General features: G+C 34.4%; 1 protein-coding gene across 1 annotated transcript; it reads left to right on the top strand.

Annotated features, from left to right (window-relative positions):
* The first annotated feature begins 210 nt into the window (after positions 1–210).
* LOC143237298 (PRKC apoptosis WT1 regulator protein-like) lies at positions 211–27,708 on the top strand. The gene is made up of 6 exons (XM_076476383.1): positions 211–1,148; positions 15,196–15,318; positions 16,535–16,575; positions 18,273–18,381; positions 23,420–23,524; positions 26,917–27,708. Exons 1-6 carry the CDS (start codon positions 744–746, stop codon positions 27,004–27,006), a joined length of 873 nt encoding a protein of 290 aa, XP_076332498.1. The 5' UTR covers positions 211–743; the 3' UTR covers positions 27,007–27,708.
* The last annotated feature ends 31 nt before the right edge of the window (positions 27,709–27,739 follow it).

The following is a 27,739-nucleotide window of genomic DNA, read 5'->3' as shown; positions in this document are numbered from 1 at the left end:
ACGTAGAACGAGGTACCAAAACAAACAGAATGTAAAAGGTAACATCCTTGATCGCTTCATTAAAATAAGCGAGAAATAATAAAATATAACTCCTCTTAAGGGCACATGCAACATCTATGTACGCTTTCTTGATGTGATGTTTTAAACACGTGACCTTAACAAGACCTCTTTTTATTTTTGTTGCTTCTTTTTTCTCCTAAGAAGCAGAAGAGTCGAGAAGACTTGGGAAAACAGTCAGTACGTTGTCCAAACAGTTGACAAACTATGTTTAATCTCATATTTTTTTGTGATACAAAACTCTATTATATTATTTGCTTGCACAGAACCGGAAAGTTAACAGCCTTGGTAAGCTGGTGTCTAACCTCTATGTAATCAACGCACGTACAGAGAAGATTTGGTTTCCATATATATATATATGTGTGTGTGTTTATAGTTTTTTTTTCCCTCTGGAAGGAACTTGTCTTGACATAACTTACAGTTCTCACAACGCTACCCAACTTTCTTAGGCATTAATTAATAAAAGACCAGTTCCAAAATGTTTTAAGTCAATATATAAATAATCGAGCTGATCGTGTCATTACCCAATAAGGTAGTAAGTTGAAGGTTGAAGCGAGCCACATGCAAGTGCGTGAGTTTTTCTCGTGGAGGTGTTACAACTTGCCTGACACGCGGGTTTCGTGTGTTGAATAGCAACAACTAGGCACAGTTAACCATTTACCATAAACAAAAGCGCTGCGAAGATCATGGTATCGAGGTCAGAAAGTTTGACCCTTGACGAGCATAGCAGTGTAGAAAACTGTCAGTCATCATTCATTTGTCCTGCTCGAACAAACTCTATGTCACTGTGTGTGAACTGTGAAACAATGGTCACGGACGAGACAGCTAGCGACACGAAAGGTAACGGGCTGGACACAACTGGACCTGGTCACGAGCTTATGAGCGGTGGACACTTCGTAACCAATGTTGTAGATTCAGACTGCTTACTGTCCACAACTGACCCATCGAATGTACCTTCACAAAACCCGACAACGCCCAAAGTGAAAGACAAAAAAACTCCAAAACCAAATTATGTAAATAAAGGTAAAGCCCAACGAGAAAAACGGAAACTTCGAGAAAAGCGACGGAGTACTGGAGTAGTGTGTCTAGAGGTGAGTAATTGAGGTTTCAATATATATGTATGTGTTACAGTCAGGGAGGGCAAATGATATTTCAACTTACATTGGGGGATGAACCTTTTACAAAAGTTCAAGAGCCACTGTTTACTGTAGTACATATCGTTTTTCGACTAGATAAATTGTACGGTTGCTGTAATGTATGTTAGAAATTAAAAAAAATATATGTATTACTGTTCTACACTTACAAGGATGGAAGGGCTTGGGCTCTACCCACCCTCTCTCAGTCGTCTCCTACGGTTACACTCATGTATATAAAATTATCAGTTTATTGTAACACCACAAAAACTAAGAAAGAGAGACACTATCAATGTGTGTCTTGTACAGAAGCAAGATTTTACTACTGTACTCATAATATGTATTATGGTAAGATTTAATGTTCTTTGTTGACTGCTCGGTTTCGTTATTGTTTTGTTTTTCGTAAAAAATATAAGGAATCACTTGTTTCATTCGTCAAGTCATTCACGATAATAATTACTTTACTAAATTATTTTACACGAAATGTGTATTGTTTTTATTAATTAATTAAAAATCCACGTTTGAGTATATAACAAGGCAACACAGAAAATACCGTAACTTACATGTTTAGTATGGGAGCAACTCTCCCCCTGCGTATAAAAATGAAGATTTGGCGCCTCCTCGCGACCCCGCGGGACCACGCCACTGTGAGTGCATAACTGTAAGAAAATGCGGGCTGCCGCCTATGAGAATAAACAAAACTGAAGAACAAAAACAAACAAACAAAAAGCACCCAAATAACTCATGTTAATACCAGCACAACACAGTAACGTGTATAGCAGTTAAAAATCTTGTGAAAAACCCGTAGTAAATGGAACAGACTATCAAAAAACTTGAAATCAGAGAACCTAGTTTTGACATATTTGTATGTCCTCAAGCTGCCTTCAGGACTTTTATTCTCAATTCCCCAGGAAACCAATGTTACAAGCGCATCGTGTCAACAGTATTGTCGAAGTGTCAGTAAACGTAATCCTGTTATACACTCAATATTTTTTCTCTTTTTTTAAATTTCTTTATCGAGTGTAGTTGCGAAATAGAGAGAAAGCTAGCTTGAAATATGGAATAAACACAGGATAAAAACTTAATTTATTGTATTTTGTATAAAAATAATTTTTATATCTACAGTAACTTTCATAAGATACCTAAATGCATACATTGAACTACGTCACACGAGAAACAATAAATACATATTTGTATATTAAAGTTTTTGGTTGAAGTTTCAATAAAATTTGAAATAATGAAATGTGATTGAAACAGACTTTTTCGTACATTATCTGAAGCTTAAACACTCAAGAGTGATTTGAACAGACTTTCTCTTGGGCTCAGTGAAGTTTGAAACAGTAAAGCATGATCAGAACAGACTTTCTCTTGGACTCAGTGAAGTTTGAAACAGTAAAGCATGATCAGAACAGACTTTCTCTTGGACTCAGTGAAGTTTGAAACAGTAAAGCATGATCAGAACAAACTTTCTCTTGGGCTCAGTGAAGTTTGAAACAGTAAAGCATAATCAGAACAGACTTTCTCTTGGACTCAGTGAAGTTTGAAACAGTAAAGCATGATCAGAACAAACTTTATCTTGGACTCAGTGAAGTTTGAAACAGTAAAGCATGATCAGAACAGACTTTCTCTTGGACTCAGTGAAATTTGAAACAGTAAAGCATGATCAGAACAAACTTTCTCTTGGACTCAGTGAAGTTTGAAACAGTAAAGCATGATCAGAACAAACTTTATCTTGGACTCAGTGAAGTTTGAAACAGTAAAGCATGATCAGAACAGACTTTCTCTTGGACTCAGTGAAGTTTGAAACAGTAAAGCATGATCAGAACAGACTTTCTCTTAGACTCAGTGAAGTTTGAAACAGTAAAGCATGATCAGAACAAACTTTCTCGTACATTTAAAGTTGCCAGTTTTCTACCTACTTTATAAAACCCAGACGTGTTATAAATGACGGTATTTTTGTTATAAACATACACTATTTACACCATTCACTACTTTGTAAAATTAATATGTAAACATAATCTCATGCAACATGTAAATAAGTGTGTAAACTATGCTCTCTAAACCTAATGAAAGCTTGAGTTTCACTGGAAAATTTGAACTATTAATTTCGGTTAAAGAGGATTTTTGATGTAGTGTTACTTTTAGTGTAGCTTTGTTGTTCGCAGTATTTTCAGTAAAACGGTTTGCTCCCCCCCCCCAGTGGCTCAGCGGTATGTCTGCGGATTTACAACGCTCAAAACCGGGTTTCTATACCCGTGGTGGGCAGAGCACAGATAGCCTATTATGTAGCTTTGTACTTACTTCAAAACAACAACAACAAAACGGTTTCTAATGCAGTAAACGGGTTTTTAATTATTGTAGTGGAAGTTACAGGGCTTTCCTTTGCATAATAAGAAATTAAAATTTCTGTAGTGAATTTCTTTCCCCAGTGGTTCAGCGGTAAGCCTACAGGGTTACGATGTAAGAAACTGGTTTCCATACTCGTGGTTTGGTTTGTTTTGAATTTCGTGCAAAGCTACACGAAGGTTATCTGCGCTAGCCGTCCCTATTTTAGCAGTGTAAGACTAGAGGGAAGGCATCTAGTCATCACCACCCACCGCCAACTCTTGGGTCACTCTTTTATCAACGAATAGTAGGATTGACTGTTACATAATAACGCCCCCCACGGCTGAAAGGGCGAGCATGTTTGGTGCGATTGGGATTCGAACCCGCGACCTTCGGATTACGAGTAGAACGCCTTAACCCACCTGGCTAGATACAGCACAGATAACAATTCATTGTATGTGTTTTTTCTTAACAACGACCAACCAGTTGATCTCATTGAAACATACCTATTTTTGATTCATAAGCTATTTTTGTTTCCATGAAATTTACTCACGCACAACAAAACTTACATACAAATTCCAGTTTTTAAAAGAATTTCATTGTGTGTTCAAACATTAGGATTGGTCCCTTTATTCGTTAGACACAGAAAGTGAAAAAGTTATTGTGAACAGTGTGTGTTTTCTTATAGCAAAGCCACGTCGGGCTATCTGCTGAGCCCACCGAGGAGAATCGAACCCCTGATTTTAGCGTTGTAAACCCGTAGACTTACCGTCTACTAGCGGGGGCTATCGTGAACAGTAAAGAAGAAATGGTTGTTTATTGTTACTTGTTTCAATAGTCTGATACACACTGGATAGTATAATATTGTATTTGGCTATACATACATATATGTACATGGCATATAAAACCTTCATGAGCATTAATGAAATAATCATTAGTTTGGGGCCACACTGCCGTCTGCTTTTGTATCCATTTTTTTCCTTCTCATGGAACTTACAGCTTTCTTCTCTTTCGTAACATTAGCACTTTTTTTTAAGGAACAGTTCCATTTAAGAATAAAGGACATGTGTTAAATTACATAACAGTACAGTGTATAAAACAACTGTTTTCCTACAATTATTACTGGAGAGTATTTTTACAAGACATGTTAAATTAGACTAAAAAGATTGCATTTTTCATGAAAAATTTAGTTTTAAATAAAATTTAAGTGTTCTTCAAAACATTTATCGTTTCTTATTAACATCCTAAAAATGGATATTTAACCAAACTATAATCCCCCAGATTACCTAATAAATTTGTCTTCACTTGTTTTAAAGTTTAAACTAATTTTTCGAATTATAAGTAAATTGGATAAAGTTAATATTCTATATTGCTCATTTAGTGTGCAGACGTATTGGATTAGCTTAGGTTTGGTAAACTGGCCGAACCTCTTTGTATATTATTGGAATTATGGCCGAATCAACCGTTAACAGCAACAGAACCTAACTAAAGATTCAGTTGAAGCCATTTAATGAAGACGTTGGTTTTATTTTATGGCATATAGATTTATGACATTAAGTAAATGTCTCATGTTTAAGTTACTTTTATGTTACTCTGTATAGTTAGTTCACTAAGATGAGAGGCATGGCGACTGTTATAACTGTAAACGAGAGGAAATACCCAATGTTTGCGGTTGTAATTAGAACTCAAATTGGCCAATAAATGGCGCTACGAGCCAAACATTTGCACTTGAAAAAAACAAATCAGAGCCTTTCTATGAGCCAATATGGCGCGGCTGTAAATTGTTTAACTACAAAACACCTTACATTCTATAATGAAGTAAACAAGTAAACATTTTGGGCAAGTTATTGAAAAGTTGGAGTTTAAATCCTGGGAGAGAATCACTGTTGAATATGAGTCAAAAAGCCACAGAGGAAGTGTATTTATTGTAGGATATATAAAGTTACGAAGTCAATTTTTTATCTCGTAAAACAAGGTTCGTATGTACTTAGTCTGTCCACCTTTGTAGACTATTTTACAGATATACGTGTTAGTGTACAGATTACGCGAAACTTGAAGTACCAAGTTCAATACATTGAAGTAATGCAGTTACTGCCAGTAACGTAACTACAAGAGTAACCGGGTTCTCTGTGTTTAATTATGATTCTGGCTGATTCCAGCTCTTTTCTCCTCCAATTGCGGGGCCTACATGGGCAATATTACTGGTTGCTGCTACTCTTTTTACTTGGCATATAAACTTATACATAGTTATGTTCATACGAACACGTCTGTGTGTCGCAAAGTTGAAATGAACTTGCACATTTCTTTAAATGTATTATAACTAGTTTGCAGGTGGCATTTAGTTCCGTTTTGTAACAAACCATAAAGGTGCAATGAAAACTTTTATCACCAGTGAGCTGTTGATGTTTTCCAATTTTAGAGAAAGCAACAAAAATGTTAAAAAAGAAGCCACTAACATATATCTTCTTTTTAATTCATTTTGATTTACGTTATGAATTATTTGAAAAATGTTAAAACTCGTTCGTGTAACTCTAGAGAAAACCACAGAATATAAAAAAGTAGTAGAAAATAGCATTCAATATTATACATACACTTCAAACTGACTGCTTCATTACTCGTAAAGTTAAGATTCCTTATACGTTTAAGTACTGATACAACCATAAAAAGATTATCAACCTTAGTGGTCAGGCGCCAGACTGTGAAGCTTAGGTTTTGTGGTTCGCGTCTACACTGCAAGGTGTTGGTACGTTATAAGAGCGACGGTCAAATTCCACTATTCAGTCTAACAAAAACAGCCAAAGAACTGATGGTAGATGGCGTTGATTAGAAGCCTTCCCTCTGGTGTCTTTCTTCTAAATCAGGCTGACTGGCGCAAATTCCCCTCGCTTGACCTCGAGCGGAATCCAAAAAACAAGTATTAACTTCCGATTTGGTCAATGGTTTGTTTGCTTGTTTCGAATTTTGCGCAAAGCTACTCGAGGGCTATCTGCGCTAGCCGTACCTAATTTAGCAGTGTAAGACAAGAGGGAAGGCAGCTAGTCATCACCACCCACCGCCAACTCTTGGGCTACTCTTTTACCAACGAATAGTGGGATTGACCGTCACATTATAAAGCCCCCACGGCTGAAAGGGCGAGCATCTTTGGGGCAACGGGGATTCGAACCCGCGACCCTCAGATTAGGAGTCAAGTGCCTTAACCACCTGGACATGTCGGGCCTTTGGGCTTTATCGTTTCTTTTTACATTCGTCCATACTATTTATGAACACATTTATTTGGGTTTCCTTTCTTTATGTATTTTACACATAAAATGTGATTTAATCCCCGCCACCTTTTTTTAAATCAGTTTTTCACAATGAATGGAAGACAAAAACTTCAATTTGAGGCCCCACCGTTACTGAACGAATAAACACAGATCGTTAGTTTGACCGTTCTAAATTTGTTTTCTCCTGTTAACTTCGCAAGCCAGTAGTAGTTTGCACAAATGTATATATATTTTGTCCATGGAGTTATTGTAAAACAAACATTTATAATATAGTGCTGTTTCATTGTCCATATTTTTATTGAATAATTTTTTAAAATCAATTCCGGAACGAGATTACTTATTTACTGTAATATATACAGTCAGGATTTCACAGCTCCCTCTCCTGTGCCAATTTTCCGAAGGCATGTATTTATTCACATGCTCCCTCTACTTCGATGTCAAACGCCCTCTAAACGTGAAAAGTGGTGACGCAACAGATCTTCTCCTTTATGTTAATTATCTTTCTAAGTTAGGGTACAGTGGTTCTTTTGGTCGAGCTTTAGAAAGTAAAATATCTTTATGAACACCACTAACACTATATTGATTAATATAGTAGCGTCGTGTGCATATTTATCAAATCAAAACGAAAACATAACGTCATGGAACAAATAGCACGTTCAGTTTTGTTTTTGGGCTATTATGAACCACAGTACGTTTTGTTCAATACACTGAACTATTTTCTATTTAACAGATAAATATATCATTTGATTCACTAATATATTTTACTTTTCTTATTTGTTATGTTATTCTTGAAAAAATCGCTAATGATAAGCAGACTAGTGTTGAGTGAAAAAGGTGAATTTCTCATTTTAATGTCACAAACACAAGAAGATGGATTTAAACAAAGGGGTGAAGATTTGATTCCAAGATGAATATACAATACAGATATTACGATACCAATGTAATCATCCGGTCTGCCAGAGTTCGCTGAAGTAATGCTCAAGCAAAAACTGTCCCACGCACTAGGGTCAGAAATGTAGGTATAAAGTGATTGAAATGGCTATAGAAACACATAGGTGATATACATACAGGCGTTACAGACAGCGAGCGTTGATGAATTAAACACTGAGTTTATTAAGTGTACAAAATTTTATCACATAAAAATGCGTTAGTATTTTGTTTATGAACCCTTTGTTTGACACAAAACATCACATATTTTCATCCTACTGTATGGTTCGTAACAGTGGCGTAGCTAGGGTTTACAGCGCCCGGGGACAAAGTCAGTTTTCGCGCCCCCTCGTGACAAAATTTTGGCGTCCCTCCGATGCTGCGTACGGGGACAGATGTACCCCCCCCTCCATAGCTACGCCACTGGTTCGTAAGTGTAATGTTAAGTTGTGGAATTTTGTTTCAAGCTTCCATATCCTTTAGCACTCTTTTTTGTTCGGTCAGGTCTTCAGTTTTTATATCAGCACATACAGTCTGAAGGATGTTTATATTCAGACTTTATACAGACCAAGTCATGGTTGCGAGTGTTCCGAAGGGATGAACACGGTTGATCAGAATTCGCATTTACTTTCCAGCAGTCAGGGTACCGTCAGCTTTGTATACATCACCGACACCGTTGCCTGATATGCAACCTCAAACTTATCCCTCACCACGCTTTACTGTATCTACGAAATGTCTCTTTTTTTTTGCAGTTGAACGAACTGTCGTTGATAGTTTTGTAACTGGATTAATCTGTACAAAAACTACATTTCTTCGGTCTTGCCTCATTCCAATGTTGTGGTCCGATGACCATTTAAGCCTTTTGGTTTGGTTACTTCTCACATTTGAGTAACTGCGCATCCACTGGAAGTACTTGGTGCTAGTGTGTATCTTACTGTACCTGAGGTAACATCTACCCCTGAATTTACAACGAGGTCGTTTACAAGTTCCATACTTGACCGTCATCTATTTCGTAGTGAACATACTCTGAGATAATTGGCCTGGCATGGCCGAGCGCGTAAGGCGTGCGACTCGTAGTCCGAGGGTCGCGGGTTCGCGCCCGCGTCGCGCTAAACATGCTCGCCCTCCCAGCCGTGGGGGTGTATAATGTGACGGTCAATCCCACTATTCGTTGGTAAAAGAGTAGCCCAAGAGTTGGCGGTGGGTGGTGATGACTAGCTGCCTTCCCTCTAGTCTTACACTGCTAAATTAGGGACGGCTAGCACAGATAGCCCTCGAGTAGCTTTGTGCGAAATTCCAAACAACAAACAAACTGAGATAATTACGATCACTTTTTGGAGAATTTAGGTTTTATCTCTCGACCACTTCTGTCATCGACAGTGCAGTTATGCGTACTCTCTGTATAATCTTGCATAAAGCTCTATATGAAACATAGGATCTTGCTGTAATTTTTCACATAGAGTAAATTCGACACGCCAAAACTGTAATTCCTACATACTATTCTTAGAGTATTTCAGTGCTAGAAGCCATGACTGGACCGACATTACTAATATTGGAAATAGTACGAATACTTATAGGACAAGGTGTGGTAAGACGGCAACCTTAACTTTGAACGTATTTTTCTCCAATTAAGATAAATATCCTTGATGACGAAAAACCCACTTGAAATAAAAATGTATCTCAGAATGACTGGTATGGGTATTAACACTTTTACTGATAAGTGTTCGTACCCATACCAGTCGTTATGAGATCTTTGAGATGAATATCATGATAAATATTAGACATATACCTTTTTAAATATCGAAAAAATGTACTTTTTAGTGTTTGGGGGCCGTTTTACCTGTAAGATTTGTAAAATAAACCCACAAAATGAAGTAAAATGGTCCCCATCTAACTCATAAAATCAACATTTTAAAGTAAATACTCCAATTAGTAACTTAATTATTTAAATGTTTCCGACAGGAATATAAAAAGTTTTGCACTATGAAGAAACTGTGCATTATCTAGGACAACGATGCAAAAGAGCGCGGGCATTATTGTGGAGAGGTCGTCTTACTCTGAACTATGTTATAAAATACATGTTATCTCCAATTAAGATGAATATCTTTGATGACGAAAAACCTACTATCTGCGCTAGCCATCCCTAATTTAGCAGTGTAAGACTAGATAGAAGGCAGCTAATCAATACCCACCGCTAACTCTTGGGCTACCCTTTTACCAACGAATAGTGGGATTGACCGTAACATTATAACGCCCCCACGGCTGAAAAGGCAAGCATGTTTAGAGCGACGTGGATTCGAACCCGCGACCCTCAGATTACGAGTCGAATGCATCAACCACCTGGCCATACCGTGTCTTAGCAGAGAGTAGAACCATTTGTTTATTCCTTCATCAGAGGTGGATTAGGGGCCAGTCGGCCTGCAGCTGAAAGTTCCACCGGGCCTATTATGATCGAGCCTAAAGACTAAGATAAAATAACAAAAACTACTAAACCTCATGACAACTTTCTTCGAGCCCAGGCCCTATCTTCAGAAGCAATCAGAGGCGGACTTAATGGTCAGTTAAAGCTGACCGAGCTCCTCTTTAGGCCAAGTCCCTAGTTACTTTCGCTTGATGTGTAATATTGGTATGAACATAGTCCGCCGGGCCTCCTTTTTTTTTTTTTTTTTTTTAGCTGAACAGGCATTTAGGCTTAAATCCACCTTGGTAGCAATGTTTACAGTAATCTGTAGTCTAATGATACGTTGTTCTTTTTTCATGAACACGATTTCTTCGTCACTTTGTATCATTTACTTTTACAAGTATTTTTAGATGGCTTTAAATGTATTCTGTGAAAAGCTACTTCAACTGTATTAGTATAGCTGTAAATACATCATAGAATAATTTTATTATTTAATAACATAAATATACAATATGGTATAGAGACATTACATTTCAGACCATTATCTTCACAAGCCATTCTCCCATAATTCATTACCCTCATTGGCCATTATTCCCACAGATCATTATCTACATAAGCCATCACATGGACTATTATTACCATGGACAATAGCCCTTTAGGACAATATTCGTATGTTCTAATTTGCATAATAAGACATTGTTCCCATGGTTAAAAACACTATATTTTCAATTAATAGTGATATATAATAAAGAAACAATATACTATGTAAAACAGCAGTGATTAAAATTATTTTTAAAGTAAAACAAATGCAATTCCAGAAAGGTATTTGCCTGCATAAAACTCAAAACTTGATAACGGTTTTAAAGTTTTTAACTATGGGGGATAACGTCCTATTATGCACTTTAAGCACAGATAATATTGTTCTGTAAGGTTGATGTACATAGAAGGTAACGTCCTATAATTGTACAAGACTCAACAGTTACCTGATCGTTCTAGACATTATCTTGTTGACTGAAATTATTTACTAAAAGAACCATAAAAACATGACCGAATAAATGATACAACGGTAGTCTACGAATTTACAACGCTAAAATCAGTAGTTCGGTTTCCCTTGGTGGACATAGTACATAAGTTTGTTGTTTTTTTTTAAATTTCGCGCAAAGCTACACGAGGGCTATCTGCACTAGCCGTCCCTAATTTATCAGTGTAAGACTAGAGGGAAGGCAGCTAGTCATCACCACCCACCGCCAACTCTTGGGATACTCTTTTACCCACGAATAGTGGGATTGACCGTCACATTATAACACCCCACAGCTGAAAGGGCGAGCACGTTCGGTGCGACGGGGATTTGAACCCACGACTCTCAGATTACGAGTCGAACGCTTTAACCACCTGGCTATGCCGGGCCCTAGCAGATAAGCTCGATGTGGCTTTGCTATAAATAAAAAATACAAACAATAATTTTTCATAAAACATTATCTTTTTAATTCATTAATAAAATGCATAATAAGATGACACACTAAACTTTACTTCAGCACAATAAAATGGAAGTACAGAGACTGCGTGTTATTGTTGTGAAAATAAGGTTACAAAAACTTCTAGAAAGTGTTCATTGTCTAAATGAATATGAATATACAATTTAAAATTATCTGAACAAAGTGAAATATAATTAAACATGAGTTAATATCAGAGAGAATTCAAAAGACAGAAATATTCTATGTTGCTCATCAAAGGGACAATAAAACACAATACGTGGTGAAAATAATAAGCAAAATTTTTTTCATATCGAGTAAAAATTCCCTAAATGGCTTAAGTTTAATAATGCTAAATACTTTCACTTGAAAAATTCTATTCTCCCTTGGGTGCACTCGCAGTTACAACTGTCAAATCTTTGCTTTTAAGTGCTGAAAGAGTAATGTTCGAGTTATTTGAAATATATTAGTCCTTCACTCTAATTAGATGCATTGTAACAAAGAGAAGCAATTTTGTGAGTATATTCTATAATTAAAAAGAAATTGTTGGGGAAATTTTCACTTTGAACTATTTTAGACATCCTATTTTCATCTTTCAATCTTCTTTGTAAACTTGTGGATTTCAGTAAAAATTTAGTCCTAATTTAGTCGATGTTTGTTTGACCACCTTCCTCATCACGAACAGGAAATGGTGGACGTATGAGTTTTTTGTTTTGTTTTGGAGGGAGGGGATATTAGACATAGAAGTAGTTATGTACAAAAGTAATGCACTTGTCATTAAAGAAATAAAATTTAATCTCTGTTAGTAACAGGAGAGAAAAAGGAAAGTCAATGTGGGAACATGCTTAGTTTTTTCCAAACTTCACCATGAACGTGTGTTTGTCACAATATTTCTTGATTTAACCTTGTCACTTTGTCGCCAAAGTAACTGTACAAAGCTATGAAATATTTATATAACATATTATATCAGTGTTGTTAGTCGTCTGGCTGTCGCGGACAGAAACTTGCTGACGAATGAGATAAGTCAACACGATACAGTGTTAATATCCTGACAGCTTAAGGCTTAACCATCGCGTGAAACTATAGGCCATTTCTGATAAATCATCGGTAGTAAGTGTCAAGAACATTTGTAAGGAAGGCAAAATAGATTAAAAAAAAAAGACTAACGAGTTTAATAACTATCTTGTTGTTAAGACTTGAAAGCTAAAACGCACATGTTTATTTAGCGGGGCTGATTTCATATGAATTTTTTAATAAACATGGCAGTGTGAGCTCAAAACTTAAATTACTAAGCACTGTATAGGTTGTTAATTTCTGTTGCTTGGAGTAGAATACACTGCATCATAGTAACGTAACCGTTTTTATAACATATGAAGAAGATGTTTAGTAGACGTTTTAGAGATGTAACAAATATTTCCGTTTCCCAAGACTAAATACTCAAATTAATCAACTCTATTAGAAACAGAGATTTTCGATATATTTATATCGTGTATGTGGATGTGATACAATGGAAATCAACACATCTGTTTTGTATAGTGGTAACGTATTTAACAATGATTATGGCCTCTGTTGACAATTATTTGTGACAAAATAACTGTAACACTTGCTTTTGAAAGGAAATAAGTAAATAGCTAGATAAATAAATAAACATCTAGTGAAAAACACGAAAACTTCGTAAGTATGCATACACACAAGTAGCTATTATTATTTTGCACTCTTTCTGCCATAAATTTCTTTATCTTTGCTGCTTGACAGACGTGGAGTGTTGTTGCATAAACATGTAAACCAAATCGAAAAGTTAAAACATTGTGTTGTCGTATATTATCAATCTTATATTATGCAGGCAAACGCTTCTGTCGCTAGGACGAATATCGAACATATGCAAATCGATACAAACAGGTGACAACGTAATATGGTCGGAGACTTTAGGTTCGGCATGGCCAGGTGGGTTAAGGCGTTCGACTTGTAATATGTGGGTCGTGGGTTCGAAATTCAAAAAACAAAAGAAAAACACCAACAATTATCTACCTCTACATTACGTTTATAACTAGTAAATACGATTTTTAGTTTTAAATGTTTAGCTTGTATGGACTTCTCTATTTAACCCTGTAACTCTTTACATCAAATGATAAATAATTAATTTAAATATGTGAAAAATTAATACTCGTACACCCAGTAAACGTGTGTTTGTGATTTAACTATAATAATTAACAGTCACTTTTGAAACTGGAATTCTCAACTTAAATAACACCTTATGTACACATGGACTAAACATCAAAGTCACAAACCCGTAAGATTTAAGAATAATCGTCCTTAATCTTGAATTACTGATCAGAGTAAAAACCAGCCCGCAACATTCACCGTCACAAAAATTTGTTCGCTTCATTAAACCAAATAATGGGATTTATTTGCTCATTTCATAACATGCCCACAGTTGAAAGAGAGTCCCATATTCAGTTACATCACGTCTCGAATCCCGGACCCTTCGATCCGCAATCCAGCATGATAGTCACGCCTGGCCACGGTACTAATTTGCGAACATTTTTATATGAATGAAATGCGTAGCATATTATGAACGTTTCAGTTTAAAGTTAAAGTGAGAACATTAGTCTTCAGTATTACAATTCAGATAAAAACAAACAGAATCTTTAATAAAGCATTGAGTAAATATTCGATACTAAATAAGTTCTAAAATGCATGCAGCTGAAAAAGTTTCAGAATTTCTTTTCAATCAAGTTATTTTTCCTATTAGTTCGAGACTGATTAAACTTGATACAAATTATTCTAAGACCACTCTTTTTTTTTTTCTCAAGTAACTAAATGTGGAAGCTAAGCCTAACATCATTTTTTCAAGACGATGTTATTACAAAACCTACCAAGAAAAACCACCTACCAAGATTTCACAACATTTGAGACATATTTGATAATCAGTAGCTTGGTACGCAGTAATTTGTTTTTACTTCTTCAGAAAATAAATAAATAAACGGGTTTCATCCATGAACAATTCTGATATAAAACCAACGAAAATCTTCTGAACAGCCATTGTGAAATGAAAATTTTATTCAAAGTTCATAGAACATTCTGGATAATTAGCAAGCATTCGTATTACTTAAAAAAAAAAGCTATCTTCAACTGTTTTGAAACATCTTTCACTGCGCATATGTATATCTTTATTGTTTTGAAAAACCAAATAGGTCTGAAACTATACTGTTTTCATAAAGAGACAACGTGTATGTGTATGCACACACGCTTCAATACAGGTATAGATTGAATTGTGTCTGAAAACTATAGCGAACGCGATGAAATGAGTTTTTTTTTCATGTGTAGAACAATTACTTGTTGACGTATTGTATTTAATTGCATTGTCATTTGGAAAGGAATCTGTTTATATTTAAATTACGTGTATCTAGGACGGGATTCATGACATTTTATCGTGCTAGAAAGAATTCTCACATATTATCAAACATGACCTCATCCAAAGAATTTTATCGAACAGAAAACAGGCTTGTCAGAAAAACAAAACAACATCAAATAACAAGTTTTATGTTATGAGACCTAGAAATCCAGAGACAAAATGACATAAACGATATGTGATCATCATTAAAAATTCTACACAGAGTACAGGAGGAAGTACTGGAGAAGAAGATGATGATGGGCTCTTAGTGGCTGCAGAGACCAAACAGAACACAGATTACAATGAAAGTCCAATAGAAAAGGCCATCAGCTGTCAGAACGTCAAGGTTAGTTTTAAATTTACGTGATAAATAATTCTCTGACTTCATTGTAAATGAGATTTAATTGATAGATATATTTTTACACACTTTTACTGACGGTCAAATTGTTACTTTTTCTTCTATATTTTATACTCTTTAGATTATTAACTAGAATTTTTTTACTAATGAATCATTTTGTTATTATTATTTACCAATTGCAGTAATGCCTAAGGTCCAAAAAAACCTTGACTAACAGTCAAGGAACTTTTCTGTCCTTTTATTTTTTTTAGCGTCACAGAAATTATTATGAACAATCAGATTATTAGTAAGTTTAATCATTGTGCATTACAGTGAAACTCTAATTGATCCATTCAGGGTTTGAAATAATACCAACAGTCTAAATTAAGCCTTACAACTCGTTTCTTATTAAGTGGCAAAAGAAACTTTGGAACAAATATTTTCATTTTTAATCAAGCATAATGAAAACAGGTGTCTTTTTCAAATTTACAAAAAACAAATTAGTAAATAATATTTATAATTTTCTTATGATTATCAGTTTATTTATTCACAGTAATTAACAATTCGTATGTTATTTAATTATAATATTTTGTGCAACTTACTTTAAAAATTGTGCACATCGCAGCGATGAATCATAATACATAGTATATGTGTATTTAATCAACACAATCCTCTTGTATACCTCTATAGCAAACTGACGTTAATGCTTGTATCTTCATTGATTTGGGTTCTTAAATACTATTTGTTTCAGGCATATCGATAGTATTGCTCTATAACTGTGTGCCACAGAATGTTTGCAGTCATTAAGTAATTGTAGGTTATTATCAATTTAATAAACTTTAAAATTTTCCAGTTTAATTTATTTAACCTTGATACGTTGTATAACAGTATTTTCTGCTTATCTTAATCGGGGCAGGTGATTAGACATGTTATACTGACTTACATGCGACGCTTCTCTGTTATCAGATATAGATCTAGAGATCCGGTAGAGTCAGGTTCAAGAAATAAAAGTCACATTGATATCGAACAAAATATTCGTAAATCAGTGTTGTTGCAGAATAAATTACAATATCATAGTATAACGTGAGTGATTGCCTATCACTCTACGTATTATGTTGTAACATGGAGGAACTATTTGTTAGAGAACAAAAAAGTTTTAAATATATTTTATGTGATATAAACATATTACTATTAAAAGTATATATATATTTTTTTATTTCCAAAGAACGACCGTGCAGCATTTCGTACAGAAACTCATTGTAAAACGTAAGTATTAACTGAGAGAATTTATATTGTTAAACGAATGTTAACCAACCAAGTATCGTTTATTCTTTCTTTTATTCAATTTGAAAGCATTTACAGAAGTTCCATTTTTCTTGAAGTTAGATTTTGCGAGACCGCAATCTTCTTTTCAAAAATAATTCCGGAATATTCCTAATATATCATTCAAAAATTTTTCCGACCATATTTTATAGGTCTAATAAAGTAACGTTTGTAAACAGGCTCCAACTAACATATTTTTAACCGTGAGGGCGTTATAATGGATGATTAATTCAACTTTTCTAGGTAAAAGAGTAGACAAAGAGTTGGAGGTGTGTAGTGTTGACTAGCTGCCTACCCTTGAGTGTATCACTTCTAAATTAGGAGTGTTAACACAGATATTTAGCCCTTGAGTAGCTTCGCGAGAAATTCAACAAAAATAAACTTGAAAAACTGCCATGTATCTTAACAAACAAATAGCACTGAATCAGATTTCTAAAATTCATATTTTAAACAACATTTTTTTCAGTATTTAACGAAACAGGTATGAAATGGTATGTTTTTTTTTTCTAAACATAAGTTGTAATTCAAACTTTGATAATATTAAATTACTTTGTTATTTGAATATGCACTATTAATAAGAAAAGTAGTTCATGAAATAAATTGAGGAAATAATATGCAGTTGTTTCTGGGACAACCCGTATACCTTTAAACCTACGCAAACCAAGGTTTTAAATGGGACAAAACAATGTATTGGCATAAACTTTGCAAAGTGAACGACTTTTAACATCAACATCAAAATCTGATAGGTTTGATATATTGAGGTTAATAAGCTTCATGCTCTCAAAACGGGCCCACACGATAACAATATATATGTATATATAAATGTTTCTTTAAATTACACTGCACAACAAAGTTTTTGCTTCTTGACACTGTTAGGCGTTCCTTATAGATTTTTAGCTGCTGATCACGAAAATCACATCCAAATTCGCCCATTATGTACCGTTTCATCGAAATCTTCAGTTTTACCAGAACATTGCTACAATGGAAAAACTATATCAGGGCAACTGGTATCCTTCAATGCTTGCTGACTACTGTTGACTCTGCAACGTGATGCACCGGACATCGAATACAAACGAAAATCAGGAGCAAAACATTTTTAATTATGTTGAACTTAATAGCGTATTAGAAACAAACGCAATTTAATACGTTATTGCCTGTTAACAGTTAACTGTCTATTTTTCAGAATTCCTACGTGATGAAGCAAAACCAAAACTGTATTTGTGCAAACCCACCAGGTACCTGTCACAATCAGCAAACACTTTTCAGGAAGCAAAACTTTTCAAAAATATTGTTGTGCAGTGTTATTAATAGTTCTTTGCTAATGCCTTTTTTATATAAATAATTTGTTTAGACAATATAGCAAATAATATTTCATATTTGACTCTGGCGAGTATTTATATTGGCATACACACACATACATGTGCGAATGCACTACTATTCTGGATTGTTGAGTGTGTTGAACATTTTGCAGAGTTTATTATTATGAAATCTAGACTCGACGTGTATGTTTCACGTGTACTCTAATGAGTTTGAGTTCATTACACTTAAACTGTTATTCGCATCTTATAGTCTATATAACAATCACTGTGGTATTAAATACATATTTGTATTACTTTCTATGTATTTTTTTTTCCATTCAGTTCTCCAAAGTTTGAACTTGATAAAGAAAATGGATTATCACTGTCGGAGAAGGGCTATCAGAAAATAGCATGGTCGGAGTCAACACCAGGCACCGATTCTTTCGAGGAAGTCAGGAAGTGTTTTTTTTTTTAAGTTTTTCAGTACACGTTTTTTGAATAGAAAACAAATAAAAATCACGTAATAAACTTAAACAATATGGCTACATTCTCAAGATATTTCATAAACAAAAATTTCTTTTATTTCAAGTGAGTATAAATATGTAGATACGGTACGTTCTACTTTCTGTAACTTTACCGTAATTAAAAGTTGCCCGCTGATACAGCGGTAAGTCTACGGATATACAACGCTAAAATAAAGGGTGCGGTTCCCCTCGGTGAACACAGCAGATAGCTCGATGTGACTTTGCTGTGAGAAGACACACACACACACTTTTAATTTAAAAAATCTTTAATACCATAGAATTATATATATATATTATTTAATATTGTTGTGTCGAAGACTTATGAATAATTCGTAACATTTTACTTATTTTGTTATGTAAAAAAACAAACAAATGAAAAAGTAATTACGTTTAATTATCACATGAAGTATTGTGTGAAATCTGTATTATAGTTGTATACTTTAGTTGGTTTAAATAGGCCCGGCATAGCCAGGTGGGTTAAGACTTTCGACTCGTAATCTGAGGGTCACGGATTCGAATTCTCGTCGCACCAAACATGCTCGCCCTTGCAGCCGTGGGGGCGTTATAACGTAACGGTCAGTCCCACTATTCGTTGGTAAAAGAGTAGCCCAAGAGTAGGCGGTGGGTGACGATGACTTGCTGTCTTCCCCCTAGTCTTAGACTGCTGAAGTAGGGAAGGCTAGCGCAGATAGCCCTCGTGTAGCTTTGCACGAAATAAAAAAAAAAAGAAGTAAAACTAGGTTTAAAAGTAAAGATCTATACTACTGTATATACATTTGTATTCTTGCAATGTGTCTTATATAGAGCTGCGCGTCTTAATGATACCATTAGATGAAGAAGTTTTATAAGATAGCAAAATTTTAAGGTTGTGAATTAAAGTGTTTTAGCATATTTAATCTACATTATAAAAAGAGGTATTTGTGAAGTGTGAAGAGATATTTCAATGTAGAGAATGAACCAGTTAGTGTACTAGTTACTGCATTTAGTTTATATGAGTAAGTAGATTTGTTTTACGGTAGTTAACGTCATTTTTAAGATAGGCCTACAGAAATATATGGCAGTGTTCAGGTGTTTAGAAACATTAAACGAGTAACTAAATTAACTTATGATTGTTACATGGACCATACGTTGAATCATTTTAATCACTTAATTTAAAAGAACTTGCTAACAAAATAACTGTACTATTACACATGTGTCAGAATTGGGGTATTATTTTGGTTTATTAATGGAAAGTCTTGCAGTATGTTGATCATAATTGATTCAACAAGAAGAAAAGTTCAATCCAATTTGGTAATGAAATGTTAGAAATTGACTCCAGTTGTAACTAAAAGAAAGTCAACTTATGTACAGCACACAGCAAGTGGACATAAAGTTCCAGCAAGAGGAAAGATGAAGGCTACTCTTACTATGGGAAGATATATTATACCTCATGATGTGTAGGTAACTGACATCAAAAAGAAAGTATGTTAGGAATTTCCTTCATGTGAAGACACGAATGTGAGGTTAGGCTAGCTTCAACTTTGTAGTCTGTGACCAGAAAAACCCTGTACACTACATAACATTAACTACACCAACAGTTGAACTGCCATCCCTAATTTTGAAGTGATAGACTGAAGGGAAGGCAGATCACCAGTATCACTCACTGCAAATTCGTAGACTACTGTTTATTAACAAATAATGGGATTGACGATCACACTATAACATCCACAAAGATAAAACAGTTAACATATTTGGTCAGAGGATTTGATCTCGCTATTTGTAGATTGTAGTTAGATAGCTTTAGCCACTGACCATTCCAGGCCAAAGAATATGTATGTTTCCATTACAGCCAAATATAAAACGAACCGTAAAATTTGAGTTAATCAAAGAATATCATAAATAGTCACCTTTCAAGAAAGTGCAGAAAATTTAATGTCAAATCCTCATATAAGAACAGTGTACCATCTCACAAAAGATGTATGACTAGAGCTATGAAAACCTACAGCTAATCAATGCCTTAGATTACATGAATTACTCACAGGATATTAAGATACCTTATCCAGTAAATCTCATGACATTCACCAAACAAATAAATTGCAAAACTAGCTGAGGCTTTTAAGTAAATAAAAGTTATGAAGGAACAGTTAAGGAGTAACAGAATCAAGTAACGGTCCATGGGATCATTTATTGTACTTGTGAAGAAGAATGATGGATTCATAAGGTTCTGCATGGATTGCTTAAAAGTAAATGAAATCACAGAGAAGGACACCTTTAATTTCGCTTCAACTTTATAGTCTGTGACCAGAAAAACCTTGTACACTACATAACATTAACTACACAAAAAGTAGTGGAGTGTACTTTCTGTGAACTACACTGAAATGCCATACTTATCCACTTGGATGACATAATCATTCATGAGAAGACGTGTGGTAATTCTTATAATTGGCTAAGTAAAGCCCATGATAGATTAACTGAATCATAAAAAGTGTGAATTTTTCTGTCAACTGGTGAGTTTTCTGAGACTTATTCTTAGCAGAAAGAGAGTGTCTAAGACCCATCTATGGTTCAATATGTTTGGAATTGGTCAAAATCATAGATTATCATGAAGTAATAGGATTTCTGGAATTGTGTTTTCACTATAATCATTTTGTAAAAATCAAACATTCTTTGACATAGAATGTCCTATACACAGCTTACTTGAAAAAAAAAATTCTTTTACTGCTGATTGTAAACAGTCATTGAACAAATTGAAGCATGAATAACCACTAATCTTGTATTACCATACCAAACTCTTGAACATCAACTCATTTTAGATGCAAATTATAGTGATTTTACAGTAGGAATGGTGTAGTCACAAGTACAACATGGAAAAGAATATACATTTGTCTAATGCAGCATGACAATGAATGTTGCAAAAACGTGGAATTGCACAACCTGGAAAGAGCTGCTAAACATTATTTGGGCCATAAGTCATTCCTATCATTATCCATATGGACAAAAGTTTATACTGCAAACATCATGCAATGAAGTAGCTGAAAAATTTTTGCTATTCAGAAAACCAAATATCAAAATAGCTCCAGAAACATTATGCAGCATCTGGGAAGGAACCATGGAAATACTGAGGCATTATCCTGAAGACCACATATTAATGAAGAATGAAGAAACTGAAAAGATGAAGCCATAAGATAATACAGTCAACCAACCTTAAGTATAACAATATAGTCCAAGATGGGACATCCACATTAAGAATGGAAAATTAATATGGTCCAACACTCATCAGTAAGATCTTTGGACAAAAAATACAAGGTTAAAAACAATTATTAAGTGGGTGAAGAATCATGCAGACAAAACCTTGTGGCAAACAGTCATTCCATACAGCCAAAAGACAAAGATGTGCTTGATACTGTGAGATTAGTTATGCCTACCAGAAAGCTTCTTAAGTTGGAAATGAAAAGATACCAGTGGACAGAACAATCAGTACAACTGGTACTTTCACAAACTCCATGAAACAATATGTCATCTATTGTTAGGAGTAACTGGAGAGAGTAAGGGGATACTTCTATTGTGTCAGGTGATGGGGATCAGTGGTATGTGAACTGTACTATGAGCAAAAATATCCATGAAAGTAACAACATAGGCAACTACAGCAGAAGTATGTTGGAGCACCACTGGAGCAAGTTGCTTTTAATGTCTCTGGTCCTTTGCCACAGAGTAACTGTGGGAATAAATACATCAAGGTTGTGACGCATTATTTTACCAAACAGTTAAGAGCATATGCTGTAATTAAATAGAATGCAGAGAACTATGTATCACCTGTATTTATGGAAATGTGTCAGATCCTTAGAATAAAAAATATGAGGAAAACTGAGTCCTGTACAGAATATGTAAAGAAAATATGGAACACCGTTGGTGTCACATATGATTTTACCCTGGAAAGACTTAAACAGCTAGAAATAAAATAAAAAGTCACTATGATATTAATGCTGATAAGATTGGAATTCACTGAGGTGACTGAGTATGGTTATAAAGTCTCCCATTGCAAAGGAGGATGGACTCTAAAGGTAAGAACCAAGATGTAGTTTACAGAATTCAAAATAACAGATGGTCTAAGCCAAAAGTCATCCTCAATAAACTTTGGAAGTAATTCAGTGAAAGAATGGTTAGTTGGTACTTCAGGATAGAATTTGTCAGTAGAAAGCCAACCTGCTGAAGAAACATACTACATAGAAAGAACTCCTCCAATGATGGGCAGCAAGTCACAATAATGGATGAGAGGTTATCTCACCTGTGTACCATAACTGTAACTTTGTATTTTAATTAGAAAACAATAGTGATGTAAATGCAAGAGAGAGGAAGCACTAAATTAATGAGATATTCAGTTCAGTGTGAGTTAAACAGTGAGAATTTATCAGCATGATTAATTGGTGAGAAAATTCTTCAACTTAAGTATATGCACCATTAGTCATAAAATTACTGTTGAATTGTTGTTTGTGAAGTTAGGCTTTCAAATAAATGTAACCTGTAGTGTCAGAAAACGTTATTGAAGAAATAATTTCTTATTGCTGTATGGACTGAACTTGAAATTATTTTTATCATATAATATAAGTGAACCCACCCAACAGTCTAACAGGTTACAAACAGTATCATTTAACATTTTAGATCATTCTTTTTCTGTATTCTATTTTTGCTGTAAGAAAACAAAAATTTGATTTCTCAGTACCAAAATATACCTTAAGTTTAATGATTTGTTATCCTTTTGCAACCACAACCCATAAGATGTTACTGTAATGTTCTTATGTACCTACTCCATTGAGATAACTGGACCTCTTATGTTTTTACAGGATTTACCTATAAGGTCAAATACGTTATATTAATTTTACATATTTATGTATATAGTATGTGAAGTATGAAATTAATAGAAAATACCAATATTAAGTATTAAGCAAGTTATTCTTTATGAATATTTATGACAGGTTTTATTTTCAGTTGCTTCGACATTATCAAGAACAAAACCAAATACTGGAAGAACATGTAAAGACAAAAGAAGATAAGATTTTTATGTTGAAGGAACAAATTTTACATCTAAATCAGGTATGCTCTGTATCTAAACTTTAGGTATTTGAAGTTACCATTCATTCTAGCCTAACATTATTACTGTTTTCATTGGACATCTGGTAATCTTCATGATTGTCTATTTGTATGTATTGAGCTCATGGGTACAAGACTGGAGAATGAATGGGTTAGATCATTATCTTTCTCATTCAGTAAATGTTATTAATATAATATGTATTTTGGTAAGAAAAGTATATTTTAGGTATGCTATTTTCAGATCTCTGATTGAAAAAATTATTTGATTTTTTCTTAATATTAAATAAAGATTTTAAGTGTTACTTAACATAATTTACCATTTAATGTACATATTGGATATTGTCCAGTTTTTCACCTTAATTGGAAACTGTAGATTCCAATCATAAAGAATTAGGTGGACATATTCATTAAAATAATTGTTTTGTATAAATAGCAATAAGTCTTAAAGATTTGTTAACATTTCTACATTATCTTTTATACTAGTTTTTCTGCAACACCTTCCACATGATGTAAAGTATTTCATTCTATTAAAAGGAAACATTTAAGACCTCAGAGTAGTGCAAGTTCATATACATATTCAGTAATAGGGTGCATTCAGCACACAGAGGTCACCAACATTTTAAGAAACATAATCTTATAAGATTATAGAAAGGAACAGTGCAAATATTTAGACGTAAAGTTCTTGTCAAAAAGTTAATGTGGAAAAAATATATGTATTTTTAGTATTCATAGTTCAATTGAGTAAAATATTTTACTACAAATATTAAACTGTTTGCTGACTTACACAATCCATGGACAGTTACAGAAGGCTAATTTCACTTTATAAGAATGGTTTGCCATGGTGTGTTGCTACATATGTTAGTTACGGTGCTACAGGTAGCCTTGATATGCCATATTCCTTGCCATTCAACATTGTAATGCACCACAGATGTTTATGGTTGAAATAAAATGTCACAGTCCTTTTGAGGAGAGATAAGATATTCATGTAACAAAATTGTTAAATGATGTACAATGTGGATGTGGATGAAGGGTAACCTTCAGAGTATTTAGAAAAGTAATGTACTTTGACACCACATGGTATATTTAGGTAGAAGTGTAAATCTAGAAAACACTGGATAGGTTTACTTTTAGATTTAGTCAAGATATTGATTATGGAATAATATTAAAAATCTTCCTGGCTGAATTGATATTAAATGAAATAAAGAGAATGAACACAAGGTAAAACAAGAAATGAACAATATTTATTGTGTAATGAAACACAAACACAACATGTACACCAAGTATGATGTTTTAAATATTTTGACTGGTTCTTTCACTGGGTTGTTTCAGCTGTTTACTCTTCCATATCCTCTTTCTTTCCTTGGTTCAAATTTCATACCAAACTGCAAATTCATAGTCCCTTAGTTTCAAAGAAGCCTTACATTATCCAGTATGACATGTGCTACCCATGTGATTGGTCATTTGCATTACAATATTACTTGTTACTTCATCTCAAACAGATGGGGCTGTATGTTCACAGTATCACCTCACCTGAACAACTGTTGAAGGATACTGCTGTTGGCATCCTCAAACAACATATAAAATTGTGTAATAATCTCCCCAAGCAATGACAGACTGGCAGAAATATACTTCTGGCAATTTAGTGCTGTCTTTGTCATTATCTGCTTGGTCATCATGGCGAATAGGAAACAACTGTCCAGTGATTTAAAATAAACGAATTATTGTAAAATACAAGTCTTGTGTGTCTCTTTCCGGTATTGCTACACAACTTAATGTGCCGAAATCTATTGTTCAAAGCATAAATGCCAAGTTTAAGCTTACAGGATTAACTGCTAACCTTCCTCGTTTCGGATGCCCCACCAAAATTCCAGAGAGAACCAAGAGGAAGGTTCTCAGAGAAGTTAGTAGGAACCCTCGTTTAACATGTAATAACATACAGAAACTGGTAAGGGAAACTGGGGTTGAAGTAAGCACCTCTGCAGTTCGAACATGTTATGCTCTTCTGGGTTCAAAGCATGCCATCCTCGTAGAACTCCATAATTAAAGCCTGTTCATTTAGAAGCACAATTGAGGTATGCAAGAAAGCATGTAGATAAATTCTTTACCTATTTGAAGAGTATTCTTTGGTCAGACGAGACTAAAATTGAGCTTTTTGGCCACAATGATGTTCGCTATATTTTCCATAAGAAGAGGGAACGAAATTTTCCATAAGAAGAGGGAACGAAATTTTCCAAAGAACACCGCCCCTACAGTTAAACACGGAGGTGGCTCAATCATGCTATGGGGTTTCTTCAGCTATTCTGGGGTAGGCAGTCTTCACCACGTCAACGGAATCATGAAAAAAAGAAGAGGAACATTGATATATGAGGCACTTATATCAAGGATGATGCTCGGACTTTTTCAGCACGACAATGACCCAAAGCACACATCGAAATATGTGCAATCCTGGTTGCAGAGGAACCATATAAGCGTTCTGGAGTGGCCATCACAGTCACCTGATCGCAACCCAATTGAAAACATTTGGCATGAGTCGAAGACAAGTGTTTATCAGCGTCATCCGAAAAACTTGCAAGAGTTGGAGGCCTTCTGTGAAAAAGAATGGGAGAAAATACCAGTCGAGTACTGTCAAATGATCATGGAGGGCTATAAGGAGAGATTGCGCCAAGTAATTCACCTGAAAGGCTACACAACTGACCATTAAAGTAGACACGTGAACACTTTCTGCCCCTTCTATGTTTGGTTATTTGTTTATAAACAGTATATTTTTCTTTCAATTCACATAAAAATTTATGTAGATGTGTGTTACTATAATACTTATAATATACCATACTTTCATTATCCTAATCGTGATACCTTTTAAGTTATGAGGAAAAAGCTACTCATGACGCAGGGGTACGAACACTTTCTGTTGTAACTGTATATAGCTTCAGTGACTTTTCATGTTTTTGGCCAGCTTAAATCTGATTTTGGAAGCCAACATCCTTGTAAGGGCTTTTGAAAGATTTTCAAGATGTGAAGTTGAACCTCACCCTACTTTCCAGAAGTACAAGTATACTGTTAATCAGTAGGACATAATCATAGCCATAAGACTAAGCATAATCAACAATAAGCAGCATAAAGAGGGATTGGGCGACTTCTCCTGGGGTCCATGCACAAGAGGGTGGCTGATCAAAAATTTTTTAAGGATTAGAGATGCTAAAAAAAAGAAAAGAGCATTGCCCCTGGACAAAGTGAATCCTCACATTACCACAGAACACAAGACCTGGAATATCATTATTATCAAGTGCAGTTAGATCTTAGTATTTTAACAGACATGCAGACTTTAGATGCACACACAAGCATGTCTTACTGCTTGTTACTTTACTCACTTTATTGTTTTTCTTGACACATTTCAGGATCTGGCAGCTGCTGAGAACAAGAACCGAAAGCTTCAAGAGGAAAATGCTGCTCTTCTTCATGGAATGGCAGAGCTCCAGATGCAGTAAATTAAAACCTCATCCTATTAAAATAAAATACACATTACATTGATAGTAAAATGAATTACTGAAAAAAATGAACAACCGTAATGAAAAAGTACATCTAAAAAAAAACATTCAAGATTTACTTAAGTGTAATATAGGGAAGATACTAGTTTCTTCAATCCACTCAATAAAAATAATTGTTTATTTTAGATTTCAAGTACAGATTTTAAAACTGGCCTGGGATGATATACTTAATAAATGACTACTGAGAATATAAAAAATGGAAATTTTATTTTAAAAAAATCTCAATATTTGTACTTAATTACAAAATTTTATTTCTCTAGTGTTACTTATTTACATTTAGTGTGATATTTAAAATTTAAATCCAACTTGTATTATGCATATAATGCTTAATTGCTAGGAAATTAGATTTTCAACAAATTATTACGTAACTTTGAATGTATTAAATATGATATGAAAGCAAACGGTCAACAAGTTTTTTTAATGTCCACATCTAATTTATGCAAAGGTTTTACTTTGATATGAATAAAGGATATGTGAAGAACAGTAAATTTAGTAGAATAATTTACAGTCTGGTGATCTGACTTGTGAATGTGTTGTGTATACTTTTTGATATTTGTAAAGAAGGTTCATTTTATTACAACAAATAAAATATAAACGTGTAAGCAACAATGTGGGCTGTTTAAAAAGAAAAATAAATATGTAGTCATGGTTGATGTTTTCACTCAATACCTTC

The sequence above is a fragment of the Tachypleus tridentatus genome, chromosome 13 (genome assembly GCF_004210375.1).
Source record: "Tachypleus tridentatus isolate NWPU-2018 chromosome 13, ASM421037v1, whole genome shotgun sequence".
Classification (NCBI taxonomy): Eukaryota; Metazoa; Arthropoda; class Merostomata; order Xiphosura; family Limulidae; genus Tachypleus; species Tachypleus tridentatus.
The sequence above is the reverse complement of the archived record's forward strand: the minus strand, read 5'-3'. Positions and strand labels throughout refer to the sequence as shown.